The 26225-nt window shown below is 38.8% G+C and overlaps 1 protein-coding gene across 1 annotated transcript; it reads right to left on the bottom strand.

Moving 5' to 3' along the window:
* Positions 1-291: 291 nt before the first annotated feature.
* LOC144371306 (uncharacterized) lies at positions 292-3416 on the bottom strand. Its single transcript, XM_078033696.1, is given in 2 exon segments — positions 292-1841; positions 3377-3416. Coding segments are annotated over 2 exon segments (1590 nt in total).
* Positions 3417-26225: the final 22809 nt, after the last annotated feature.

The raw sequence follows: 26225 nt of genomic DNA, 5'->3' as shown, positions 1-26225 counted from the left end.
GTTTTAAAAATGATGGATCAGTGGCCAAAAGCTTTGCAAAAATTTTTCCATACATCTTCTCACTCATATGAATTCTGAGGTGCTGAGTAGGGTGTGAACAACTATTGGAGACTCTGTCACCTATTTTATATTTATATGATTTCTGTGCTATCATATCTCTGGTGTGAAATAGTGTTGAACTACTGTGAAATAGGGTTGATTCATCCTTAAAGACATTGATGCAATGTTTTCATTGTAAAACTTCTCTCCAGTATAAAATCTATAATGTTTAGTAAGATGTGATCTTCAATATTAAAAGCTTTGCCATTCTTCACATTTATAGGACTTCTCTCTAATATGGGTTCTCTGGTGTCGAGTAAGTGATGATTGTTGATTAAAATCTTTGCCACATTCTCTACATTTGTAGGGCTTCTCTCCAGTGTGGATTCTCAGGTGCCGAGTAAGTACTATTTTTTGATTAAAACTATTGCCACATTCTTTACATTTGTAGGGCTTCTCTCCAGTGTGGATTTGCTGGTGCTGAGTAAATGATGATTTTTGATTGAAACTCTTGCCACACAATTTACATTTGTAGGGCTTCTCTCCAGTATGAATCCTTTTGTGACAATTAAGCTGTGAGATGCTATTAAAAGCTTTGCCACATTCTTTACATTTCTAGGGCTTCTCTCCAGTGTGGATTCGCTGGTGCCGAGTAAGTGATGATTTGTGACGGAAAATTTTGCCACACACTGTACACATGTAGGGCTTCTCTCCTGTGTGCATTCTCAGGTGCCGAATAAGATCTATTTTTTGATTAAAACTTTTGCCACATTCTTTACATTTGTAGGGCTTCTCTCCAGTGTGGATTCGCTGGTGCTTAGTAAGTGATGATTTTTCACTAAAACTCTTGCCACACACATTACATTTGTAGGGTTTCTCTCCAGTATGAATCCTGTTGTGGCAATCAAGATTTGAGTTTGTATTAAAACTCTTGCCACACTCTTTACATTTGTAGGGCTTCTCTCCAGTATGAATCCTTTTGTGACAATTATGCTGTGAGATGCTATTAAAAGCTTTGCCACACTCTTTACATTTGTAGGGCTTCTCTCCAGTATGAATCCTTTTGTGACAATTATGCTGTGAGATGCTATTAAAAGCTTTGCCACACTCTTTACATTTGTAGGGCTTCTCTCCAGTGTGGATTTGCTGGTGCTTAGTAAGTGATGATTTTTCACTAAAACTCTTGCCACACACATTACATTTGTAGGGCTTCTCTCCAGTATGAATTCTGTTGTGGCGATCAAGATTTGAGTTTCTATTAAAGCTCATGCCACACACTTTACATTTGTAGGGCTTCTCTCCAGTATGAATCCTTTTGTGACAATTAAGCTGTGAGATGGTATTAAAAGCTTTGCCACATTCTTTACATTTGTAGGGCTTCTCTCCAGTGTGGATTCGCTGGTGCCGAATAAGTGATGATTTGTGACGGAAAATTTTGCCACACACTGTACACATGTAGGGCTTCTCTCCAGTGTGCATTCTCAGGTGCCGAATAAGATCTATTTTTTGATTAAAACTTTTGCCACATTCTTTACATTTGTAGGGCTTCTCTCCAGTGTGGATTCGCTGGTGCTTAGTAAGTGATGATTTTTCACTAAAACTCTTGCCACACACTTTACATTTGTAGGGCTTCTCTCCAGTATGAATCCTTTTGTGACAATTACACTGTGAGATGCTATTGAAAGCTTTGGTACACTCTTTACATTTGTAGGGCTTCTCTCCAGTGTGGATTCGCTGGTGCTGAGTAAATGATGATTTTTCACTAAAACTCTTGCCACACACATTAGATTTGTAGGGTTTCTCTCCAGTATGAATCCTGTTGTGGCGATCAAAATTTGAGTTTCTATTAAAGCTCATGCCACACACTTTACATTTGTAGGGCTTCTCTCCGGTATGAATTCTCTGGTAATTTTTAAGGCTTGGGTGTTGACTGAAACCTTGGCAAAATAGTTTACATATGTGGGGCATCATTTCAGGGTTTGTCCACTGGTGACAAATAAGATTTGAGCTTTTATTAGAAGTTTTGTCACATTCTTTGCATTTGCATGGCATATCTTCTGAATGAACACTGTGATGTTGAGTAAAGTTCTTGAGTGCATTGCATTCTTCACATTGGTAGGTTTTCTCTGCAGAATAAATTTTTTGGTGTTGAGTAAGGGTTGAAAAACTTTTTAAGGCTTTCCCACACTTTTTACATTTACAGGTCTCTCCTTCAGTGTAAATCCTCTGATACTTAACAAGTTGTAACTTTTCACTAAAAGTTTTTTCACATTCTTTAAATTTGTAGAATTTATCACTGTCATACTATCTGCTGTGTTTAAAAAATATATCAAAGAATTTGCTCTCTCAATATCTTGTATACTTATAGGGCTCTCTTTCTCTATAAATTTTCTTGTATTAAGCAAGCTCTGCACTGTGGTTAAGAGCCCTTTCACATATCTTACACTTGCAGGTTTTGACTTGGATATGAATATTTTAATGAATAATAGTTTTTGATCACTGAAGCAAGACTTTCCTACATTTTTCATCTTGGTAAATTTCCTTTCGACAAGGACTAGGATTTCTCTACATTCATAATTTTTATCACCAATATAAATATACTGGTCATTACTCAGGGTAGAGACATGGCTTTTTGTGTTACTTATAGCATTATCTATATAGTGCACTTTCCACAAATCTGTATCAGAATTGTCATTGAGCAGAAGTGGGGAAGTAGAAACTTTTCTACAATTCTTAATATTATCCATTTGGGCACAAGGAGAAATTCAACTTTTGTTTCAGAAAAATGGACATTCTATAAAGAAACTCCCAAAAGGATCACTTTTAGAAACAACTTTTCTGTGCAAATGTTTGAGTGGAATTTTAAATCAGTGCTACTTTTATAATTGCCCAAGTTGAAAACTAATGCATGGACTAGATTTCAAATTTTCCACTATCCCTTTCAGTTCAAAAATGGCTGTGGATTTATTCTTAAACATATAAATCTCCTCAAAATAATTGGAATACATTGAATTTTTGTTTCAGATATTAATTGTCTGTGGTGCCTTTTGACCATAAAATTTTTATCATAAATAGGGACTACTGATTGATTTTGTCTATTATAATACAATTTTTGAACTTTACTCTCACCTATATTTTCCCATTGTTTTCTTGGTTGTATATTGTCAAAGTCACACTTTCCATATCTTCCCTCTCTCTCTTTTATTCCCTGCTCTGGTAAAATTTGTCGAGGATGATGAGAAGTCATGGCTGTAATAAATAAAAATAACAAACATGTTTACTTACTGTACTGGGCTGAGTATATTTTGAAAACCTAAGAAATTACAGCAAAAAATACCATCAGCAGGGGAGTCGATTATTAAATCCAACTCCATCATTATTGTAGAAATATACAAATCAAATAAAAATACAAACAGAAAATTATTTTGAAGATTTTCCTAATCATCTTTGTGTTCACAGTATCCAAGATGAGTACATTATTATGGAGAGTAATATAGTAGAGAAAAATACATTGTGTTACACAAAGATTTTCCTCCTTTAGAATATATTTTAAAAATCTATCAACTTTCTTCTGTCTCATTAAAATATAAAAACATAAAATATGTGAATATTTGGGGACTATTCAAAAAGGGGTTCCTGCTTACCAACAGAAAAAAAACATGGCTAAATCAACTGTAAGCAAAGTTATGAATCACTCAAAGGGAATAGTCAATTATCATTTAAAATAAGTTTACCGAACTAAACCAACACACAAAAAAACAGAATAAAATTAGTCAAGAATTGTTAATAGTAATAATCAGAAAATGTAGGTTGAAAGACTTTCTTTAGAAAACGTCTGGAAGAGTCAGGGGTGGTTGTACATAGCAACATAGGAGGTTGAGCTAGAGCATCAAAATTTGAAGGCCAGAGTAAAAAATGCAAAGTGCTAAATCGCCCTTTATTTCTCTTTCCAGTACTAATAAACACATCTCAGAAAATAGAAAATATGAAACATCCAAGCAGCTCAGTTTTCTCCAAGTTGTAAAGACTCAAAGTAGGTTTTAATCCAAGTTTAAAAACTCAGGATACTGAGAGCATCCAAGAGAAAAAGATGGGTCACCTAGAAATGTGTAACCATATAATTGTGAAATCCTTAGTCGAATCTTCACAACACAGGAAGGAATTTGAGCCTATCTATATTTAAGGGATGAAAGAATAAAATTATCAACCAAGACATTATATTCACAGCTACTACCTTTCAAAAGAGAAGGAAAATGAAGACTTTAAACATATAAAAATATACACACTATTCATCAACACTGGATCTGTTCTCCAAAAAGTACTAACGGTAATCCTTCATAATAAAATGTAAGTGCACACCATCATAAGTCATATAAAATTTTAAACATTTCTTGGCAAAAATAATTCTATTTTATTGTAATGACAGGTATCCAAACATGTAATTTTGCAATAGAATTTGAAAGAAAAAAACATACCAACAATACTGTTAATAGGCATATATACCTGTAACAAAAATATGATTTTAAAAGGACATAAATATGTTCAGTTTTTTAATAAAGTGAAGTCAAGTTGTTACTCATACAAAGTATGAGTACGAAATTCTTCATTTTTAGAGTTTTTTGTTGGCAAATGCAAGATTACAAAATTCTGATTAAAACAAAACTTGGATATCTGAATTAACTCTAAATATTGCAACTGTACATAGTCTACAGGATACTCTAAATCTAAGAACACACACATAATGAAAACAAAGGGATATAATAATAACACATACAAAAGTGATCAAACAAAACCTGGGCTGTCTAAATTATAGTACACAAAACATAGTTTAAGGCAGTTATAGGACATAGAAGACATTTTAAATTAAAAATAACTTTGAAAAGAGGCAAAAGAGAGAAAAGGACCCTTTCCATAGGTTCTGAATTAAGAGTAAATACATTTGCTACGTACTTCATACTTCCCAAACACACAAAGAAAACACCGAGAGGGTTGAGTGAAAACAAAGAATCACTGACATACTAAGAGACATCAATCCCCACTTACTGAAAAGGGAAATACAGTGAAGCAAAATGGTAATCACAAAGCATAAGACTTTGAAAATATTTTGAAACTACTATAGACTTATAGAATCTGTGTTCATAATCACAAGTGGGATATTATGCTGCTTAGATCAATTTTATATATTAAAACAAAGGTTAATAAATATTTAAGTGATAGTTATTTTGTAACCAACATGGAATAAATATTTGCAATCAAAAGTGGTAGGGATTTTCAAAAATCCCTAAATATGTGTCAGTTGATTGAACACTCTTGGGCATGCTGTTGTTCAAAATTGAAAAATTAAATTTAAAGATGTTTATATGACTTAAAGTTAACTAGAGGCTCCATGTAGTATTCGTCAACCTCCTATTGTTAAAAAAAAATTTTTGCAGAGAAATCTATCCTTTAAATTGTATAAATATCCCCCAAAATACAAATAAGACTATTTCCCTGCTAAAAAATATACTAAAAGTTACAGCATTCAATTGTAAATGCAAACACAGAGTCAGGTAAACGGAGTTCTTAGTGAGTGTGGCAATAAGCCCTCACATCAATAGCAAATAAAAACATCGCACACTAGTGTTGTTAGATTGTTATTCAACAGAGCCATCATGGGGGACACAAACCAAATATCCCTTGAGAAGAATGATGAGCAATATTGGAATATAGAAATTATAGAACTTTGAAGTCAAAGAATTTATTCTAAGTATAAATTTTACAAAATGTATGTATACTAGGTTAACTGATATGTCACAGAGAGAATACTGCAGAATTCTAGAACGTGAAAACATCTGTAAACTAAAGAAGCAGCTTTCTGAACAAAAGAGAATAGTTTTGTGATGAGATGACAGAAATGAGCCCTTGCTTTCTAGGCATTCTTTCTTTTTTTTTTTTTTTTTTGAGATGTAAACTTTGTAGAGATCTATTAATAAAAATTTAAATTAATTTTACTGAAATGTATATTTAAAATGTTGGAGACAGTTTTATGTTGTGGTTTTCGTTACAATGAAAATTAAAAGATAAAGAGAATTGCAACATTTCTCAAAGCTACATTTCAAATAATGTGGTCTTTATCCTATAAATAAGAACAAGCTCATCCATATACAAATGATGAGCATGCATGTAATCTCAGCTACTAGGAAGTCTGAGGCAAGTGAATTGCAAATTCAAGACATCCTCAATAACTTAGTGAGAACCTCTCTCCAAATATGAGGTAAAAGGAGCTTGGGGTATAGTTCAGCATGAGAGTATCACTGCCATCAATCCCCATTACACTTATGCATAGAAAACTTCAGTTTCTACATACATGGGCAGAATCAAAAGCCAATCAAGATAAAATACAAAAGTCATGGACAAAAGAGGCTTAATATTTATACAAGCAAAAGCACATATAATATTATTGGCAATACAAACATTAATCATACATATCTTAGTTTGTGAAGCAATTAACTGATATGAGGAAACCCAGTCCTTAACAGGGAACCTACTGTATACAATTAAAAAAAAGAAAAAAAAAACAAGCAATTTGTAAATATCTACCAATGTATTATTTTACAAATACTCTAACTCAAATAAAACTTACACCATCTCTCAAAACAGCAGTCTTTGTCCAACTTGACATTCATTCCATGGCAGATAATTTCACAGAAAATCCATTACACACATCAGAAAAAACACTGATAAGGAAATTTTAGTGAAAAAATGTACAAATAAGATTAGAGAAACTGACTTACGATAGTAATGTATTACAATAGGTGGACCTAGAGGTCTCCAGAAATGTGCAAAACTTTCCTGCAAATAATGGAAGAAGGGCTGGAGTTGTAGAGTAGTGTTAGAGAGCTTGCCTAGCACGTGTGAGGCCCTGGGTTCAATTCTCAGCACCATATATGGATAAATAGGAAATTCATTAACAACAAAAAATATTTTTAAAAGAATCTGAAGAGCTGTCAGATAATATTGACACTCACAAGGCAAGGGGAATGTTTTGTTGTTAATTTGAATGTATGGAGACATTACTGGAGGAAAAGCAGGATACTACATAATTTTAAAGCACAAAACACAGGACAGGTTTTTCTGATAACAAGAGAAAGAATTCAAAGCTTCTCAAAAATATTTTCTGCTGGATAATGTCTCAATGAACATTTTTGATTATAGGCTTCCTCCCCTACCTCAACTATGTCCTCTGCTATATGCGGGCCACAGGAGTTGACATCACTGCATTCCTCTAAATCAACCATATTTCAAGTGAAAGATATATATCATGCCACCAATGGAAAACATTAAGAATTAAAGGAAACATCGTTAACATTTTCTTGTCAGCACCAAGAACTACACCATCTTCTTTATTGAAAGCATAAATCTGCAACACATTCTTGTGGAGAAGTTCCCAAAAGATATACTTTAAGGGAAGAAAATTAAATAATGATAATTAGGAATTTTGAAGGAAAGTTATGCTCACCCACAAAGACTAGGTTGCTGTAGTTCTCCAACATCACTTCTCTATATAAATTCTGCTGAGCAGGATCCAGGCATTCCCATTCCTCCTTAGAGAAATCAATAGCCACATCCTCGAATGTCAATGGCTCCTGAAATAAAAATTGTTAGATAAGTAGAACATGGACCAAACCACTATTCAGTTTTTAATTTGAATTAAGAGTTAGTTAACTGACTGTCATGTAGGAGAGTGACTTTAATTATGTAATAAGATACTTTGCATTATCTAATTCAGAGGAAAATACATAAGTCCAAAAAAAGTATATATATATATATTCCATATCAGAGTGAAGTTAAGGATATATACCGTAATTTAAGCAATGAATAAAAGCCCAACTCCTAACTTTTCTGCCATCAGTGAATGTGAAATTTGGCAGAAATTCCAGATGCAGATTAGACTTGTCAGAGATATTCTCATCAGGTGATTGTGCACAAGGGAGACAAAAAGACTGGTAAAAAAGCTTTTGAAGACAGTCTGGTTGCTATTCTCTCTGCTTTCTATCCATGAGATAGATTGAGATCCCCAATACAATTAGTTTCAAGTATCATCCATGAAACATTCCCAATGTGTAAAATATTCATAAAATATTAATGTTTGGAGACAGGTAAAGTGACACTTCCACCTCGTGAAAAGACAAACTTGAATTATTTCAAGTTCTATAAGCAGTTCAACGAGTGAATCCATTTGGTACAATAGAATGAACAATGGTTTACAAAAGACTTCAAGGAGGAGATTAAAAAATTCTTAGAGGTAAACAAGAACACAGACACAACATATCAAAATCACTTGGAAACTATGAAAGCAGTACTAAGAGTAAACTTCATTGCACGGAGTTCATTCCTTAAAAGAATAAAAAGTCAATAATTGATCTCATACTTCATCTCAAAGCCCTAGAAGAACAAATCAACAGCAAAAGCAGTAGAAGGCAAGAAATAATTAAAATTAGAATTGAAATTGAATTAAAAGAAACAATTAAACCTTGACAAAAAGTTGGTTCTCTGACAGACCCCTAGCTATGCTAATGAAAAGAAGGAGAGAGAAAATTCAAATTACCAGCATACATAATGAAAAAGGTATTATCCCAACAGACACCTCAGCAATAGAGAGGATATTCAGAAATTATCTTGAAAATGTATACCCCAACAAAATAGAAGACATTGAAGGCATCAACAAATTACTTAAGTCATATGATATGCCCAGATTGAATCAGGAAATATACACAATTTAAACAGACCAATATTAAATGATAAAATACAAGATTCTATCAGAAGCTTATCAACCAAGAAAAGCCCAGGCCCAGATGGATACAATGCGGAGTTAAACAAGACCTTTAAAGAAGAAATTCAAAATACCAATATTCTTCAATTTATTTCAGAAAATACAGAAAGAAGCAGCACTTCCAAACTAATTCAATGAGGCCAATATCACCCTGATCCCCAAACCAGGCAGGGACAAATGAAAGAAAGAAAACTTCAGGCCAATATCTCTAATGAACATAGACGCAAAAATTCTGAATAAAATTCTGCCAAATTAAACACAAAAACATATTAAAAAGGGCGTGCACCAAGATCAAGTGGGGTTTGTCCAGGAATATAGGGTTCGTTCAACATATAGAAATCAATAAAGGTAATTCTTCACATCAATAGACTTAAAAATAAGAATCATATGATCATCTCAAGAGACACAGAAAAGCCATTTGACAAAAAACAGCACCTTTTCATGTTCAAAATTTAGAAAAACTTGAGATAACAAGAACATACCTCAACATCATACTGGCCCTTTACATTAAGCCTAAGGCCAACATCATTCTAAAGGGAGAAAAACTAAAGGCATTCCCTCTAAAAACTGAAACAAGACAGGGGTGCTCTCTCTCACCATTTCTATTCAACATATTTCTTGAAACTCTGGCCAAAGCAATTAGACAGATGAAAGAAATTAAAGGAATAACTACAGGAAAAGAACTTAAATTAGCACTATTTGCTGAAAATACGATTCTATGCCTAGAAGACCCCAAAAGCACCACCAGAAAACTTCTAGAACTAAAAATGAATTCAGCAAAGCAGCAGGATATAAAATTAAAACACATTTAAAAAAGTCATTTCTGTATGTCAGTGGCAAAGCCTCAAGGAGGAAATAAGAAAACCTACCCCATTTACAGTAACTTCAAAAAAGAAAACATAAGATACTTGGGAAACAACTTAACGAAAGAGGTGAAAGATCTATACAAGGAAACCTACAGAACCCTAAAGAAAGAAATCAAAGAAGACCTTACAAGATGGAAAATCTACCTTCCTCTTGCATAGGCAGAATAAATATTATCAAAACGACCATACAACCAAAAACACTATACTGATTGAATGCAATTATGAACAAAATCTCAATGACATTTCTCATAGAAATAGAAAAAGCAATCATGAAATTCATCTGGAAAAATAAGAATCCCAGAATAGCTAAAGCAGTAATAAGCAGGAAGAGCAAAGCAGGTGGTATCACTATACCAGACCTTAAACTATACTACAAAGCAATAGTAACAAAAACAGCATGGTAATGGCACTAAAACAGGCCAGTATACCAATGGTACAGAATAGAGGGCACATAGACTAACTCACAAAATTACAATTATCTTATATTAGACAAAGGTGCCAAGAACATGCATTGGAGAAATGATAGCCTCTTCAACAAACGGTGCTGCGAAAACTGGAAATCCATTTTCAAAAAATGAAATTAAAACCCCATCTCTCACCATGCACAAAACTCAACTCAAAGTGGATCAAGGACCTAGGATTTAAACCAGAGACTCGGAATCTAATAGATGAAAAAGTAAGCCATAATCTTCATCACATGGGGCAAGGCCACCACAACTTCCTTAATAAGATGCCTATAGCACAAGAATTAAAACCAAGAATCAACAAATGGGATAGATTCAAATTAAAAACATTCTTCTCAGAAAATAAAATCTGAGGTGAACAGAGAGCCTACATCCTGGGAGTAGATTTTTACCCCTCACACACCAGATAGAGAACTAATATCTAGTATATAAAGAACTCAAAATGCTAAGCACCAAAAAAACCCAATAATCCAACCAACAAATTGGCCAAGGATCTGAACAGACGCTTCTCAGAAAAGGATGTAGAATCAATCAACAAATATTTTAAAAAATGTTCATCATCTCTTGCAAGTAGAGAAATGCAAATCAAAACCACTCTAAGATATCTTCTCACTCCAGTCAGAATGGCAGCTATCATAAAGACAAACAACTAGTGTTGGCAAGGTTGTGGGGGAAAAGGCACACTCATACACTGCTGGTGGGACTGTAAATTGGTGAAAACAACATGGAAAACTATATAGAGATTCCTTGGAAATCTGGGAATGAAAAAACTATTTCACCCAGCTATTCCTCTTCTCGGAAGATAATCAGAAATTATTTTGAATCCTTATACTCCAATAAAATAGAAGATAGTGAAGGCATCGATAAATTTCTTAAGTCATATAATCTGCCCAGATTGAGTCAGGAGGATATAGAAAACCTAAACAGACCAATATCAACTGAGGAAACAGAAGAAACCATCAAAAGATTACCATCTAAGAAAATACCACGACCGGATGGGTATACAGCAGAGTTTTACAAAACCTTTAAAGAGGAACTAATATCAATACTTTTCAAGCTATTTCAGGAAATAGAAAAAGAGGGAGAACTTCCAAATTCATTCTACGAGGCCAACATCACCCTGATTCCGAAACCAGAGACACTTCAAAGAAAGAAAACTACAGACCAATATCTCTAATGAACCTAGATGCAAAAATCCTCCATAAAATTCTGGCGAATAAGATACAAAAACATATCAAAAAAATTGTGCACCATGATCAAGTAGGATTCATCCCTGGTATGCAAGGCTGGTTCAATATACGGAAATCAATAAATGTTATTCACCACATCAATAGACTTAAAAATAAGAACCATATGGCCATCTCGATAGATGCAGAAAAAGCATTCGACAAAGTACAGCATCCCTTTATGTTCAAAACTCTCAAAAAACTAGGGATAACAGGAACTTACCTCAACATTGTAAAAGCTATCTATGCTAAGCCTCAGGCTAGCATCATTCTGAATGGAGAAAAATTGAAGGCATTCCCTCTAAAATCTGGAACAAGACAGGGATGCCGTCTCTCACCACTTCTGTTCAACATAGTTCTTGAAACACTGGCCAGAGCAATTAGACAGACGAAAGAAATTAAAGGCATAAAAATAGGAAAAGAAGAACTTAAATTATCACTATTTGCAGATGATATGATTTTATACCTAGCAGACCCAAAAGGGTCTACAAAGAAACTATTAGAGCTAATAAATAAATTCAGCAAAGTGGCAGGATATAAAATCAACACGCATAAATTAAAGGCATCCCTGTATATCAGCGACAAATCCTCTGAAATGGAAATGAGGACAACCACTCCATTCACAATATCCTCAAAAAAAATAAAATACTTGGGAATCAACCTAACAAAAGAGGTGAAAGACTTATACAATGTAAACTACAGAACCCTAAAGAGAGAAATTGAGGAAGATCTTAGAAGATGGAAAAATATACCCTGTTCATGGATAGGCAGAACTAACATCATCAAAATGGCGATATTACCAAAAGTTCTCTATAGGTTTAATGCAATGCCAATCAAAATCCCAACGGCATTTCTTGTACAAATAGATAAAGCAATCATGAAATTCATATGGGAGAATAAAAGACCCAGAATAGCAAAAACAATGCTAAGCAGGAAGTGTGAATCGGGTGATATAGCGATACCAGATTTCAAACTATACTACAGAGCAATAGTAACAAAAACAGCATGGTACTGGTACCAAAACAGGCGAGTGGACCAATGGTACTGAATAGAGAACACAGAAACCAACCCACAAAACTACAACTTTCTTATATTTGATAAAGGGGCTAAAAGCATGCAATGGAGGAAGGATAGCATCTTCAACAAATGGTGCTAGGAAAACTGGAAATCCATATGCAACAAAATGAAACTGAAGTCCCTTTCTCTCGTCATGCACAAAAGTTAACTCAAAATGGATCAAGGTGCTTGATATCAAATCAGGGACATGGCATCTGATAGAAGAAAAAGTTGGCTACGATCTACATACTGTGGGGTTGGGCTCCAAATTCCTCAATAGGACACCCATAGCACAAGAGTTAACATCTAGAATCAACAAATGGGACTCAAACTAAAAAGTTTTTTCTCAGCAAGAGAAACAATAAGAGAGGTAAATAGGGAGCCTACATCATGGGAACAAATCTTTACTCCTCACACTTCAGATAGAGCCCTAATATCCAGAGTATACAAAGAACTCAAAAAATTAGACAATAAGATAACAAATAACCCAATCAACAAATGGGCCAAGGATCTGAACAGACACTTCTCAGAGGAGGACATACAATCAATCAACAAGTACATGGAAAAATGCTCACCATCTCTAGCAGTCAGAGAAATGCAAATCAAAACCACCCTAAGATACCATCTCACTCCAGTAAGATTGGCAGCCATTATGAAGTCCAACAACAACAAGTGCTGGCGAGGATGTGGGGAAAAGGGTACTCTTGTTCATTGTTGGTGGGACTGCAAACTGGTGCAGCCAATTTGGAAAGCAGTATGGAGATTTCTTGGAAAGCTGGGAATGGAACCACCATTTGACCCAGCTATTCCCCTTCTCGGTCTATTCCCTAAAGACCTAAAAAGGGCATGCTACAGGGACACTGTTGCATCAATGTTCATAGCAGCACAATTCACAATAGCAAGACTGTGGAACCAACCTAGATGCCCTTCAATAGACGAATGGATAAAAAAAAATGTGGCATTTATACACAATGGAGTATTACTCTGCATTAACAAATGACAAAATCATAGAATTTGGAGGGAAATGGATGGCATTAGAGCAGATTATGCTAAGTGAAGCTAGCCAATCCCTAAAAAACAAATGCCAAATGTCTTCTTTGATATAAGGAGAGTAATTAAGAACAGACTAGGGAAGAAGAGCACGAGAAGAAGACCAACATTAAACAAGGAGGAGAGGTGGGAGGGAAAGGGAGAGAGAAGGGAAATTGCATGGAAATGGAAGGAGACCCTCAGGGTTATACAAAATTACATACAAGAGGAAGTGAGGGGAAAAGGAAAAATAATTCAAGGGGGAGGAATTAATTACAGTAGAGGGGGTAGAGAGAGAAGAGGGGAGAGGAGGGGAGGGGGGATAGTAGAGGATAGGAAAGGCAGCAGAATACAACAGACATGAGTATGTCAATATGTAAATCAATGGAAGTGTAACTGATGTGATGCTGCAAGCTGTATACAGGGTAAAAATGGGAGTTCATAACCCACTTGAATCAAAGTGTGAAATAGATATATCAAGAACTATGTAATGTTTTGAACAACCAACAATAAAATAAAAAAATTTATTATATGACTATAAAAAAACCAATAGAATAGAGAGCCTACTTTCTGGGAGCAATTTTTTACCCCTCATACATCAGATAGAGCACTAATATCTAGGGTATATAAAGAACTCAAACGTCTTAACACCAAAAAATAATCCAATCAATAAATGGGCCAAGAACCTGAAAAAACACTTCTGAGAAGAGGATATACAATCAATCAACAATTATATAAAAAAAATGTTCATCATCTCTAGCAATCAGAGAAATTCAAATTAAAACCACCCTAAGATACCATCTCACTCCAGTCAGAAGGGCAGATATTATGAAGACAAACAACAATAGGTGTTGGCGAGGATGTGGGGGAAAGGTACACTCATACATTGCTGGTGGGACTGCAAACTGGTGCAGCCAATTTGGAAATCGGTATGGAGATTCCTTGGAAATCTGTGAATGGAACCACCATTTGACCCAACTATTTCTCTTCTCGGACTATACCAAGAAAAAAAAAGAGCACACTACAGGGACACAGCCAGGTCAATGTTTATAGCAGGACAATTCACAATAGCTAAACTATGGAGTCAACCTAGATGCCCTTCAGTGGATGACTGAATAAAATAAAATGTGGCTTATATACACAATGGAATATTACTCATCATTAAAAAAGAACAAAATCATAGCACTTGCATGTAAATGGATGGAGTTGGAGAAGATAATGCTGAGTGAAGTCAGCCTGTCTCCCCCCCCCAAAAAAAAATGCCGAACGTTTTCTCTGATATAAGGAGGCTGAATCATAGTGGGTTAGGGAGGGGGATCATAGGAGGAATAGATGAACTCTAAATAGGGCCGAGGGGTGGAAGGGAAAGGGAGGGCACAGGGGATTAGCAAGGATGATGGAATGTGATGGACATCTTTATACAAAGTTCATGAAAATTTGAAATATGAAAAATTGTGCTCTATGTGAAATAAGGATTGTAATGCATTCCACTGTTGTCATGTATTCAAAAAATAATAAAAACCATAAAAATCATGATCTAAAAAACATCTAGAAAAAAGAAAGAGGAAAAAGAAAGAAAGAAAGAAAGAAAGAAAGAAAGAAAGAAAGAAAGAAAGAAAGAAAGAAAGAAAGAAAGAAAGAAAGAAAGAAACTAACTGAGACAGGATGCATTTGGTGCTACATACCTGATATATCCAGTGGTCTGGAGGCTGAGGCAGGGGGATCACAATTGTGAAGCTTACCCTAGCAACTGAGTGAAACCCTGTCTAAATTTAAAAATAAATAGGCAGTAGCAATTTTTAAAAATTAAAAAAAAAATTAAATTTTTTTAAACAAAAATTTTAAAAGGACTGAGGATAGTGTTCAGTAACAGGGCACCCTGGTTCCAATCCCCAGTTTCACAAAAGGAAAAAATGAATGAAAAATAGTTCTTTTCAAAGTTACAGAAAAAATATTTTTAATCTTATAAATTGTATATATGAAAACTAAAATTCTATTCCTCAAATGACTCCATTAAAGAGAACAAGGAGAAGTGACAGATGAAAGAAACCAATTGCCTCACCTTTAACCAAACTCTTCTAAGAAAGGAGAACAGAGACTACAAGAGAAACGCAGGCAAGAGCCGTGAACAGCCCCTTCAAATGGCAGGTATCTAAATGTCCCTTCATCACAAAGCAATCAACGTCTTTAGAAAGGAGGGACTGCACCATAAAGTCACAATGAACACAAATTGAGACAGTGTTGAAGAACATGTGGGGTTATCATGAAGGCCCCCAGAAACAGATGTGGACCCTACAGCACCTGTCCATATGGGGACACAGCACGCTCCTCCAGAGTCGAGACCCAGGGCCTGGTGACAGAGGATGTGCATTTGGTAATAGATAAATAATAAACTATGAAAAATAACCATTTCTGGCAATCAGCCACATTTTGTTTGCCATATTGCATACAGTTTGACAAATGCTATGAAACACCATGTCAGTTTTATATAGCTGTCACATAAATGTCACATTTCACATATAAGCATACTTACATAGTACATCTGCAGAATTTGAAAAATACAAATACAGATCAGCACATAACAGACTGAATTACACATCCTGGCTATAGATAATAAAACTCCTCATTATAAACAGGACAGCTTCCCTCAGGTTCATCTATGATAACACCCATGAAAATTTCACCATGATTTCCTTTTCATTGAAGAAGAGACCAAAGCAAACAGTGTGAAAATTCTCCTGGAAGGTTGAATTGATATGAAATGAGCCAAGAATTCTGAACTCTAAGAGCAAAAGCAGGAGCTATTTTTACCAGGCACTAATGCATGCTATAAAATTATCATATTGCAATAATTTGAGGACCAAAAAAAATCACAATGCAGAAATTTCATAGATGACTCCATATGTACGTAAATGTCATTTTTATTATGAAGTGCATTGAAAAGGCCTAGATAAATGCAACCATCTCTGGAAGAGGGTTTCATGTGAATGAACAAGGCAACCCAATGTGAAGGGAGGTGTGGGAACTGGAGGCGCAGAGCACTGGTAGGGCTTGGGTGCAGGACGTGCGTGGTACTGGATTACACTCCAGCATCCCAAAGAAGCACATATTGAGGAGGATTATATTTCAAAATTATACCAGAATAGGAGGCTCCTGGATTCCCTTCACACATGGATACAGCAAATAAACACCTACTTCTGTTTTGAGTCCCTCTTAAATAAAGTTGTAATGGACTGAGAGACCTATGCATTGGACCACTCAGAAAATCTCTGCCATCCAAAGGGCAGGCAAAGTTGGGGGACACGTGGGCATTAGTCCTGCCTTGAGCAATGTGCCACATAATTCAGACAGAATACCCCCATCCAGTGGCACCCAGAGTAGAGGAAAACTGAATTGGGGTAAGAAATGGAGCACATGGGACACGAAATGACTTGTAGCTGGAAAAGCAATTTGTCTGGTGCTCATAGAAGAAAGAGCTGGATATACACAAGTATCAGGACAAGAGAAAATGGAGTGCTTTTCTATGGCTGTGGAGGGTCATGAGCTTTATCCATGGGACCAGGGCAGAAGGGGAGTGAGGTCAAGTCCCAGTTTATCCCTAGAAGGGATCTGCAGCATGATCTGCAAACTGTGGCTGCTAACAGTTGAGCTTCTCTCTAGCCAGTCCCTAAGAATAGACAGGACAAATGCAGTCCACCCAGCAGCTAGCCTGAGCCCTCTCCCCACTACCTCAGTAATAACTCCAGGTCTAACCAGTTCTTTCTGGAAGGAGTATATCCAGGCACTCAGGATCCCAACATTTTTCCCATCTCATGGACTCCATCCTAACCCACCAAGCTCTGGAAGCAGTGACAACTGTGCATGTGCATATCTCCCTGGATCACAAAGAAGGGGCTTCACATTGGTGTCTGAGTATTTCCCTGTGCTACAATCCACACCAGGAGTGCAGCAAAAGGTTCAAAACCCTGTTTCTTTCTAGAATAGGCTCGCACCACCTTCCTGCAGTTAGCACAGGCAGCCTGGGTTCTAACAAATTGCATCAGAAATTCAGTCACCAGCCAAGTAGGAGAGTTTCTGCAGCCCAACTCCAGTTGTGGGAAAGGCTCCTATCAAATAGGCGAAGGAACTAGTCCTCCAACGACGTGGGTATGGAGAAAGAGACCCGCTCCCATGGGGCTAGAATATCAGTTTGGTGCAGCCATTTTAAAAAATAGCATGGGGTACTTTAAAAGCTAACGACCACTCTGGATGCATTTCCAAAGGAACTTGAACCAGTGTGTTCATAAATGGCTGCATGCCCACTGATGTTCAAGTATCCACAGGAGTCAGGACAGGGAACTTCTGAAGTGGCTTCTGGATAAGGAGACTCCTCCCAGTCACAGGGACATCTCCTACTCCCCTGAGAAACTACTTCCCCTAAATGCACCTGCTCATAGGTCCACAGGTGGCTGATATGCACCAGACGCTCAGGAGACCTCAGATGAGCCAGGTGTGGGATCCTCGTGTCAGGCAGAGACAAAACAAGACCAGGAAAATCTCAGAGGGCTTGAGAACCCCTAGGATATGCAGTCCACAGCGGGGACACTCAGCCCAAAGACATTCTGACAAGGTGTCTGGCCTGGGAGAGGAGGGGAGATTCACACACACACACACATGCACTCACATATTTGTACTGGAAATGGGGACAGGGGACTTGAATTTGAGGGATTCATTGATACATGTGTACAGGTTTCATCTGGGAGATGGGCTTCTGGATCTGACATTTTGCTTCCATTATATTTAGAACATATAGGGGGACCCAGGCAGGAGGGCACACACCTGTAATCCCAGCCAGTCAGGAGGCTGAGGCCCAAGTTCAAGGCCAGTCTCAGCCTCTGTCTCAAGATAAATGATAAAAAGTACGAGGGATGTAGCTCAGTGGGAAAGGGGCTCTGCGTTCAATACACTATGCCCCATGCCCCCCCCCCAAAAGAGAGAAAAGCTCAGGGGGAAGAAAAACCTGAGACCCCTGCAGAACCCAGCCCCTTGGGTAGGAAAGAGCCCACGGAGTTGTGGTTCTCACGGTCCCAAGACTCTGAAATCCACCACAGAAGAAATTCAGAGAGGAGACTTGAGCTGCCAATTTGTAGAGGAGATACCCGTGTGTTCCATAATGAGAATAAAGAGTCCAACATCTTTAAAACCTGAGAAATGTGAAATAAACACCTATCAAAGAGAAAATTAAACAGTATCAATGAAGATAGGAAACAAAAGAATTCTAATAAACTCAAAGAATTTAAGTGCTTCTTAATTATTTGTGGAAAGTGTTTTGCCATTAAAGACAAGATAGCCCTCGCCACAGGGAGTTGCTGAAATCAGTTCATAGGAACAGGATAATACATTAATAGTCATGGGATATTCAGCTTAAAAATAGTGTTAAATACCATGGGTAAGTTCTACACGGGTGCCATATGCAGGTGGTATTATGTGTAACTCTGATGCACTAATAAACAATCCAGCATGCTTTACTCTTAATAGAAGCACCCAATCCTAAAATTCATCCACAAAGTTAAATATATGTAAACTTAACCAAGAAACTTTTGAAGTATAAGAACAAAAAATTATAAGAGAAAAAAATAATAAGAAGAAGTTATTACCTAACACGTGCATTGTGAAGCTGTTCTGTTACAATTGTCATCAAGGAATCACGACGTCAACAGAGTCCACCCACGAAACCACGTGGTTGTAAAAATCATGCACTTAATTGCAACAGAAAAGTCATTATCAATCCAACCCTAACCAGGCCAATCTCAGCAACTTAGCTAGACCAGCGGGCAGAATAAAAACTAAAAACTACCAGGGAGAGAGCTCAGTGGTAAAGCAACCTTCTGTTAACTACCAAAACACAACAACCACCAAAATAATAATAATAATAATAAATAAACTCCACAAAACTAGCTTAGGAATAGGCAAGGTCCCTGTTCACCGCAACTTCCCTCCTGCAGGAAAATGGTGTTTGGAAATTTGATTTTTTTTTTTGGGGGGGGGGGTGCCGGGCATTGAACTCAGGGGCACTCCACCACTGAGCCCCATCCTCAGCCCTATTTTGCATTTGATTTCGAGGCAGGGTCTCCCTGAGTCTCTAAGTGCCTCACCCACTTGTGGAGGCTGGCCTTCACCTCGAAATCCTCCTGCATCAGCCCGCACCCCCAGCCTCTGGGAATGACAGGTGTGCGCCATCGCCTGGCTTGAAATTGGATTCTTCTAGTGCTGCCACCTGTCAATCACCACAGCCCGGGAAGACGCCAGGCTGCCTCCCTCACCTGCCAGAGAGATAGGACTTGAGCAGGGGCTGAGGCTGCCCCAGGGGATGGGGAGGCTGCCAGGAGTCTCCGCCACTATCAAATTCTCCACCCGGCTAGCCAGGGGGACAGAGGGGCACTGTCCCCAATGGGCTCAGGCCTGTGGTTGCAGAGAGCCCTCAGAGTCAGGGTCCGCCAACTCGGGTTCCCCACACAGCGGGTCCCGCCAGATGGACTCCCTGCCCCGCCTCCCTCCTGAGCCTCCCTGTCCAGGCACCAGGTGCCACTGCACACTCACCATCCCCTGGTGCCCAGCCCCCAAGCCTGCCCTGGGGAGCTTCGGCTCCTGCATGGCAGAGCCACCCGGGATCCTGGGCACGAGCGAAGCCTGAGTCCAACTGCAGGAATCTGAGTGGAACCGCGGACCACGGAGAAATAAATCCCATTCCGAGCGCGGAGGCCCGCCCCCTGCTGCTGGCTACGCTCAGGATTGGACAGCGCTCAGCACGGGGGCTTCTGATTGGACAGGGAACCAGTCAGTCTCCGCTCTCTACAGCCTGAGCCCAGAGAGCCTTCTTTTTGAGTGACAGGGGGGTGATATCTGCTCAGGGCGAGGAGGAAACAAGAATGGCAGGGTTTGGGTGCAACATTTTTCTTTTCCTTTTGAGGTCTGGGCATTGGGTTAGGGTCAGGGTGACCAGAATTCTAAGTTCTGTTGGGTTTTGATGTTAGGAAATTGAAGTCATTTCTTGAAAGTTTCACCACCTGGGCCTCCTCCTATAATAAGACCTCCCAGAGCGTCTTTGGGTGCTGACTTGTCCTCTGTCCATCTGTGCAAAATTCTCCAAGCAGAACTGGCCTTTCGCCCCTTGGGAACTGCCCAGTGGTGGAGGCTCTGGACTGGGCATGGCAGGCGCCCTGGAGGAGGCTCCGACCAGGTTGGCAGCATGAGCGCTGATGTTCCTCCAGCTGAGTTGAATCTATCTGGAGCCCACGTTGAGGCTGGAGGCAGAGTAAAGAGATCAGCATAGAAGAGACCCTGAGAGCGCAGACCTGGGTAAACCCCAGCTGCACCCGGGCTCCCACACTCTCTGGACACTGGGCGTTGAATTCAGAGGACTTGACCTCTGAGCCCCATCCCCAGCCCTAGTTTGAATATTGTTTAGAGAGACAGGGTCTCACTGAGTTGCTTAGCACCTTGCTTTTGCTGAGGCTGCCTTTGAATTCCCCATCCTCCTGCCTCAGCCTCCCTAGCCGCTGCAATGACAGGCATATGCCACTTTTGTTTTCTTTCTTTTTGAGAGAAATACCTGCAGTGGCCACAGGATAACAGTCTTGCACAGATCAAGGCCATCCTGGGTGCTCTCCCTGGTTCCCAGGCAATGGGATCCTGCCTCCTCCAAAAACCAGAGACACCCTGTCCAGGTGTGCATCCTTAGTATCAGCTGAATATGCTGCACTTATCAAGAAAAAAAAGAGAGAGACCCTACCTGCTTGTCTTGATGCAAACAAAGCTGATGTGTTTCCAAAGAGAGCTCTGGTCTTGTCCCACCAGTTCAGTGGTGCAAAAAGTCACATAATACAGAGAAGACTTCTCCTTAAGAGGGGCGCAAGGGTCTCTCTCTTAACGAAAAACAATTTGCGTTTGACTGGGAGTCCAGGAAAGACAACTCCAGATTTTCCTAATTTGGAAAATAACTCTATAGACTCAATGCACCCTGCTCCTCTCTGCCTTAGTTAACCATGGAGGCCTCGAGGTTACCTGCCCCCTGGGACACCTGCAGATGAAGGGGGGGTGGTCCTTTCTTCTCCCTGCAGCACCCTGAACCTCCACCTTCCCACAGGCTCCAACACCTTTCACAGCATCCAATGGGGGAGCGGTTTAGAAAATTCTGGAATGTACCTAAAGACATTTCCTCATCCGACTATGATGCTATCAATTTGGTCCCATGGTCCTTTTCAGTACTGTTTATCTTCTTCTGTTTTATTGGTTCATCTTAGATATACATGACCATAGAGTCCATTGTGGTAAACTTCTCCAAACATAAAAATATACCTTATTCTCCTTAGGACCCCATTCGTGTGGGTGGCAGGATGGGTGGATTCACTTAGGTATTTTCATACAATTAAATAGAAACTTTATGGTCACTTCATGCTACTCTCTTTCCTGTTCTTATGTCCCCTCCCTTCCTGTTGCTCCCCCTTTCTCACATCTAGTGAACTTCTCTTCTGGACCCCCATTCCTTGTGAGGTAGATAACACATATCAGGGAAAACATGTGCCCTTTGGTTTTGGGGGATTGCCTTATTTTACTTTAGCATGATAATCTCCAGATCCATTCATTTACTGGCCAGTGTTATGAAGTCATCCTTTTTTAAAGCTGAGTAATATTCCACCATGTATACACCCCACAATTCCTTTATCTATTCATCTGTTGGTGGGCATTTAGGCTGGCTCCATAGCTTAGCTAGTGTGAGTTGTGCTACCATGAACATTAATGTGGCTGTGTCCCTGTAGTATGCTGATTTTAAATCCTCTGGACATATTCTGTGGAGAGGTATAACTGAGTAGGAGGGTGGTTCCAGTCCTAGTTTCTTGAGGAATCTCCATCCTGCTTTCCAGAGGGGTTGCACCAATGTGCAGTGCCTCCAACACGGTGTGAGCATTTTCTGTCCCCCACATCCTCACCAATTTATTGTTACTGTATTCTTGATAATTGCCATTCTGACTAGAGTGAAAGAGAATCTCAGTGTAGTTTTAATTTGCATTTCTCTAATTGCTAGAATATGATGCCTTTTCAGTATTTTAAAAAAATCTTTTCTATTGGAGTCGGACACAATGCATTTATTCTATCCGTTTATTTTTCTGTGGTGCTGAGGATGGAACCCAGTGCCTGCACATGCTAGGTGAGCACTCTATAGCTGAGCCCCAGCCCCAGCCCTCATTTTCAGTATTTTTTACTTTTACTTGTCAGTAACAGCAGCCCAGGTATTTGGGGACCAGTTTTGCTGCTTTTGTGAAATGGGAACATTTCTCTTGAAGGAAGACTGGGAAGGTCAAGGCACATGCCCAGGATTCCAGGGATGAGCAGTACATGGTTGTCTTGTCCAGGATGAGGAGAAGATTATGTGGCTGAGAAGAGGGAAAGAGCTGGGGACACCCTGAGGCCAGAACCCTTCCTTCCCCCATGAGGGAAATGGTTAATTATTCTTGCTGTTACTATTCTTCACCAAAATGTGAAATTTCCCTAAACTACCAGTTCCACTAAATTTAGGTCCCTGGATGGAGCTCAGATCTGTTTTGAGAGGCAAGGAAAAGTGAATAACCCACCCAGTGGTTCCAATAACCTACAACCTAGACCTTGGGCTCCTTGGGGAAAAAACCCTGGGGTTTACCCAATAATTAACAATCCAACAGCACCCGACACCCAATTAATGGGGGATGGAGAATTGGATCAGTGGGTGTGGGGGTCTGTGGGTGGCCAGCTGCAGGAGCTTGCCTCTGGGGTGCATTCCTTGCATCTGGGAGGTTTTTCAACACCAATGAGATAAACAAAGTGGTGAGAACACTGGCAAAACCCTCTGCAATATTCTAGCCAGAAAAATTCATGAGCACTTTAAAAGCATCTTAATGTTTACGCTCAGTCAAATGTGCCTCAATCCAAATGAAACCATTTGAAAAGAGTTGTCACCATGAAAAGTTTCTGAAATCTGCTGGTTTGTGGATCACTGCAAATCCATATGAGTCCATGGCTAAATACATAAGTAAAAATAGAAATCTAATAATGAGCATTCTCTTAAGACTTCCATCCTGAAAACACTGCCCTATGTGCTTTGATAACTAAATGACCATTTAATCATTCCTCTAGCAACACTTGAGGTCCATAAAGAACTGTGGAACACGTCTGGTTGGGGCAGAAATGTTGAGACACCAAAAAGAAAGTTACCCTGAACCTCAAAGGAAAAGATTCATAAATCACCACAATGCAGGAATGCCCACAAAATATTTGAAATTAAAAACAAGGGACTGGGGTTGGGGCTCAGTGACAGAGCACCTGCCTAGCACCTGTGAGGCACTGGGTTCAATCCTCAGCACCACATTAAAGAGAAATATGCAAAATAAAGCTATCCTGTCCAACTAAAAACTATTTTTAAAAATAAAGATCAGATTTATAAAAAAGCAACTCCCTGCAATGCAGCATTTCTCCTAGACCAGCTTCCTGTACCCCCAAATACTAGCATGATATGAGCAAGCTTAGAAAAATGGGGGAGAAATTGCAGAACTCTGCTCTGGCCCCATCTTTAGTCCAGCCTCACTTAAATGTCCCTCTCCAAATAGCAACACCTCAGACCATGTATTTACTGTCTCTCTCTTTAGGGTTTTCTCACATTTTTTTCCTTTCTTTCTTCTTGTGGTGCTGGGGATTGAACCTAGGACCTTGTGCATGCAGGGCAAGCACACTACCAACCTCACTGAATCCCCGGCTCCTCACGTTCTTTCCTGAATGTGCATCTGTTTTCTAAATAGGTCTGTTCACGCACCTGACAATGATGAAGTTGTTTTCTGCTTTGAAAACCAAGGAACCTACTTTTTCTGAGCTGATGTCCCTCTCTCTCCCTGAAATCCCTTCCCGCTACACAACCTCACACAGCAAAAGTCAGACTTGAGCTTTGTAATTGTGTGGGGTCTTTTATTGTTTGGGGTCTGATATCACATATATCACTGTAGGGAGGTAACCAGCAGCCATGCAGTTTTTTAAATAAGCAAAGGACAAGGTTTGGTAGCACATGTCGTTAAGGCCAGGGATTTGGGAGGCTGCTTCAGGAGGATCTCAAGTCAGAGGCCACAGTTGGCCTCTTAGCAAGACCCTGCCTCAGAATATAATATTCAAAGTTCTGACACTGGGTGAGTCTTCATGAAAAATGAAGGGTCAGAGTTCCTGTTTCCACAGTCTCCCCTTAGGATGCTGTGTGTAGGTGTGTGACTGTGACCTTCCAACAAGACCTAGAGCTGTTGCTGGTGTCCACCTGCATTAATAAATAGATCAAATGAAGTGAGAAAATAAGTAAAGCATTCAAAGATCTGACATTGTTGCTGGTCGTGATCCCAGGGATACAAAGGTTATGTTGTGTTTCTTGGATCTTGTGTTCTTGCAAGAGTGAATTTTAGATAATACAAAAATTGTAATCAAAGTAGAGCAAAGTTTATTGGCCCAGAAATCACTATCAAGAAGGAGGGAGGAAAACAGTGAGTCTTCTCTGACATCTCTAGGCCTCACACCCCTTTGATCCTCTGGTTTATGAGAGATGCTGTGGGTGATTCCAGTGGCCTTCCCATGGACCAAGTCCTACTCTTAACTAACAGTAGGATGACATTGTGTTTGTAGGTTCCTACTCCACATGGTCTTGTCCAGAGACACCAAAGCAAAACCCGAGTGTGTGTGAGTGTGTGTGTGTGTCTTTGTGAATTTTACTATTATAAAAATTTTATTATGGCAGGTATTATAAAGACAAACAACAACAAGTGTTGGCAAGGATGTGGGGAAAATGGTACACTCATACACTGCTGGTGGAACTGGAAATTGGTGCAGCCAATATGGAAAGCAGTATGGAGATTCCTTGGAAATCTGAGAATGGAACCACCATTTTACACAGCTATCCTGTGGAGCCAACCTAGATGCCCTTCAGTGGATGAATGGATAAAAAAATTATGCATTATTTATACACAATGGAATTTTATTCAGCAATAAAAGAATAAAATCATGTGTGTGTGGGAGATTATATTCTTGTTCTCTTGGTTTCTGACTTTTGGTTTCTGACTTTTAGGGAATAGAGTTTTTCTGAGATTCTCACCAGTATCTTTGCCTTTGTCAAATGGTTATTGCAACTTACTTCTGTTTCTTGCCGTCTAACTTTTGTGGTTTTCCAATATGAGGTATGAGGTAGAAGTGGATTTTAAGTGGATATTTTTAATGTAGGGGTTCACTAATTACTATTAGAAGCAACAGATGAGCTCAGAACAGTAATAAAATTTAATATCATCAGTTATTTATGTGCATATGAAAATAAGTAGCAAACATAAAATTAAAGACAGTTCTAATGACCATAATATCAAAAGAAAAATACTTGGGAATTTTTCAAGAAATGTGAACACTTGCACATTTAACATGGCTTGTTTTTAGAAAATATACCATTATCCCTAAGCCACCTTCTTTTTTGTTGTGAGCTTAACTCATAGAAAAAAGATAGGAATTAAAAGTTTCCCCTGTGATCCTGAGGACAGGACTTAGGTATGGTCTACCAGTGAGCTCTATCATCATCCCAATCTTATTTTTCTTTGAGATATGGTCTTGCCAAGTTAGTGAGGCTAGACTCAAAGTTGTGACCCTCAAGGCTCGACTTCCAGGGTAGCTGGGGTTACATGCATGTGCGATCACAACCCTGGTAGGGATT

Source organism: Ictidomys tridecemlineatus, chromosome 16, assembly GCF_052094955.1.
Source record: "Ictidomys tridecemlineatus isolate mIctTri1 chromosome 16, mIctTri1.hap1, whole genome shotgun sequence".
In the NCBI taxonomy this organism is placed as follows: Eukaryota; Metazoa; Chordata; class Mammalia; order Rodentia; family Sciuridae; genus Ictidomys; species Ictidomys tridecemlineatus.
Note: the sequence above shows the minus strand (reverse complement) of the source record. Positions and strands in the feature narration are given on the sequence as shown.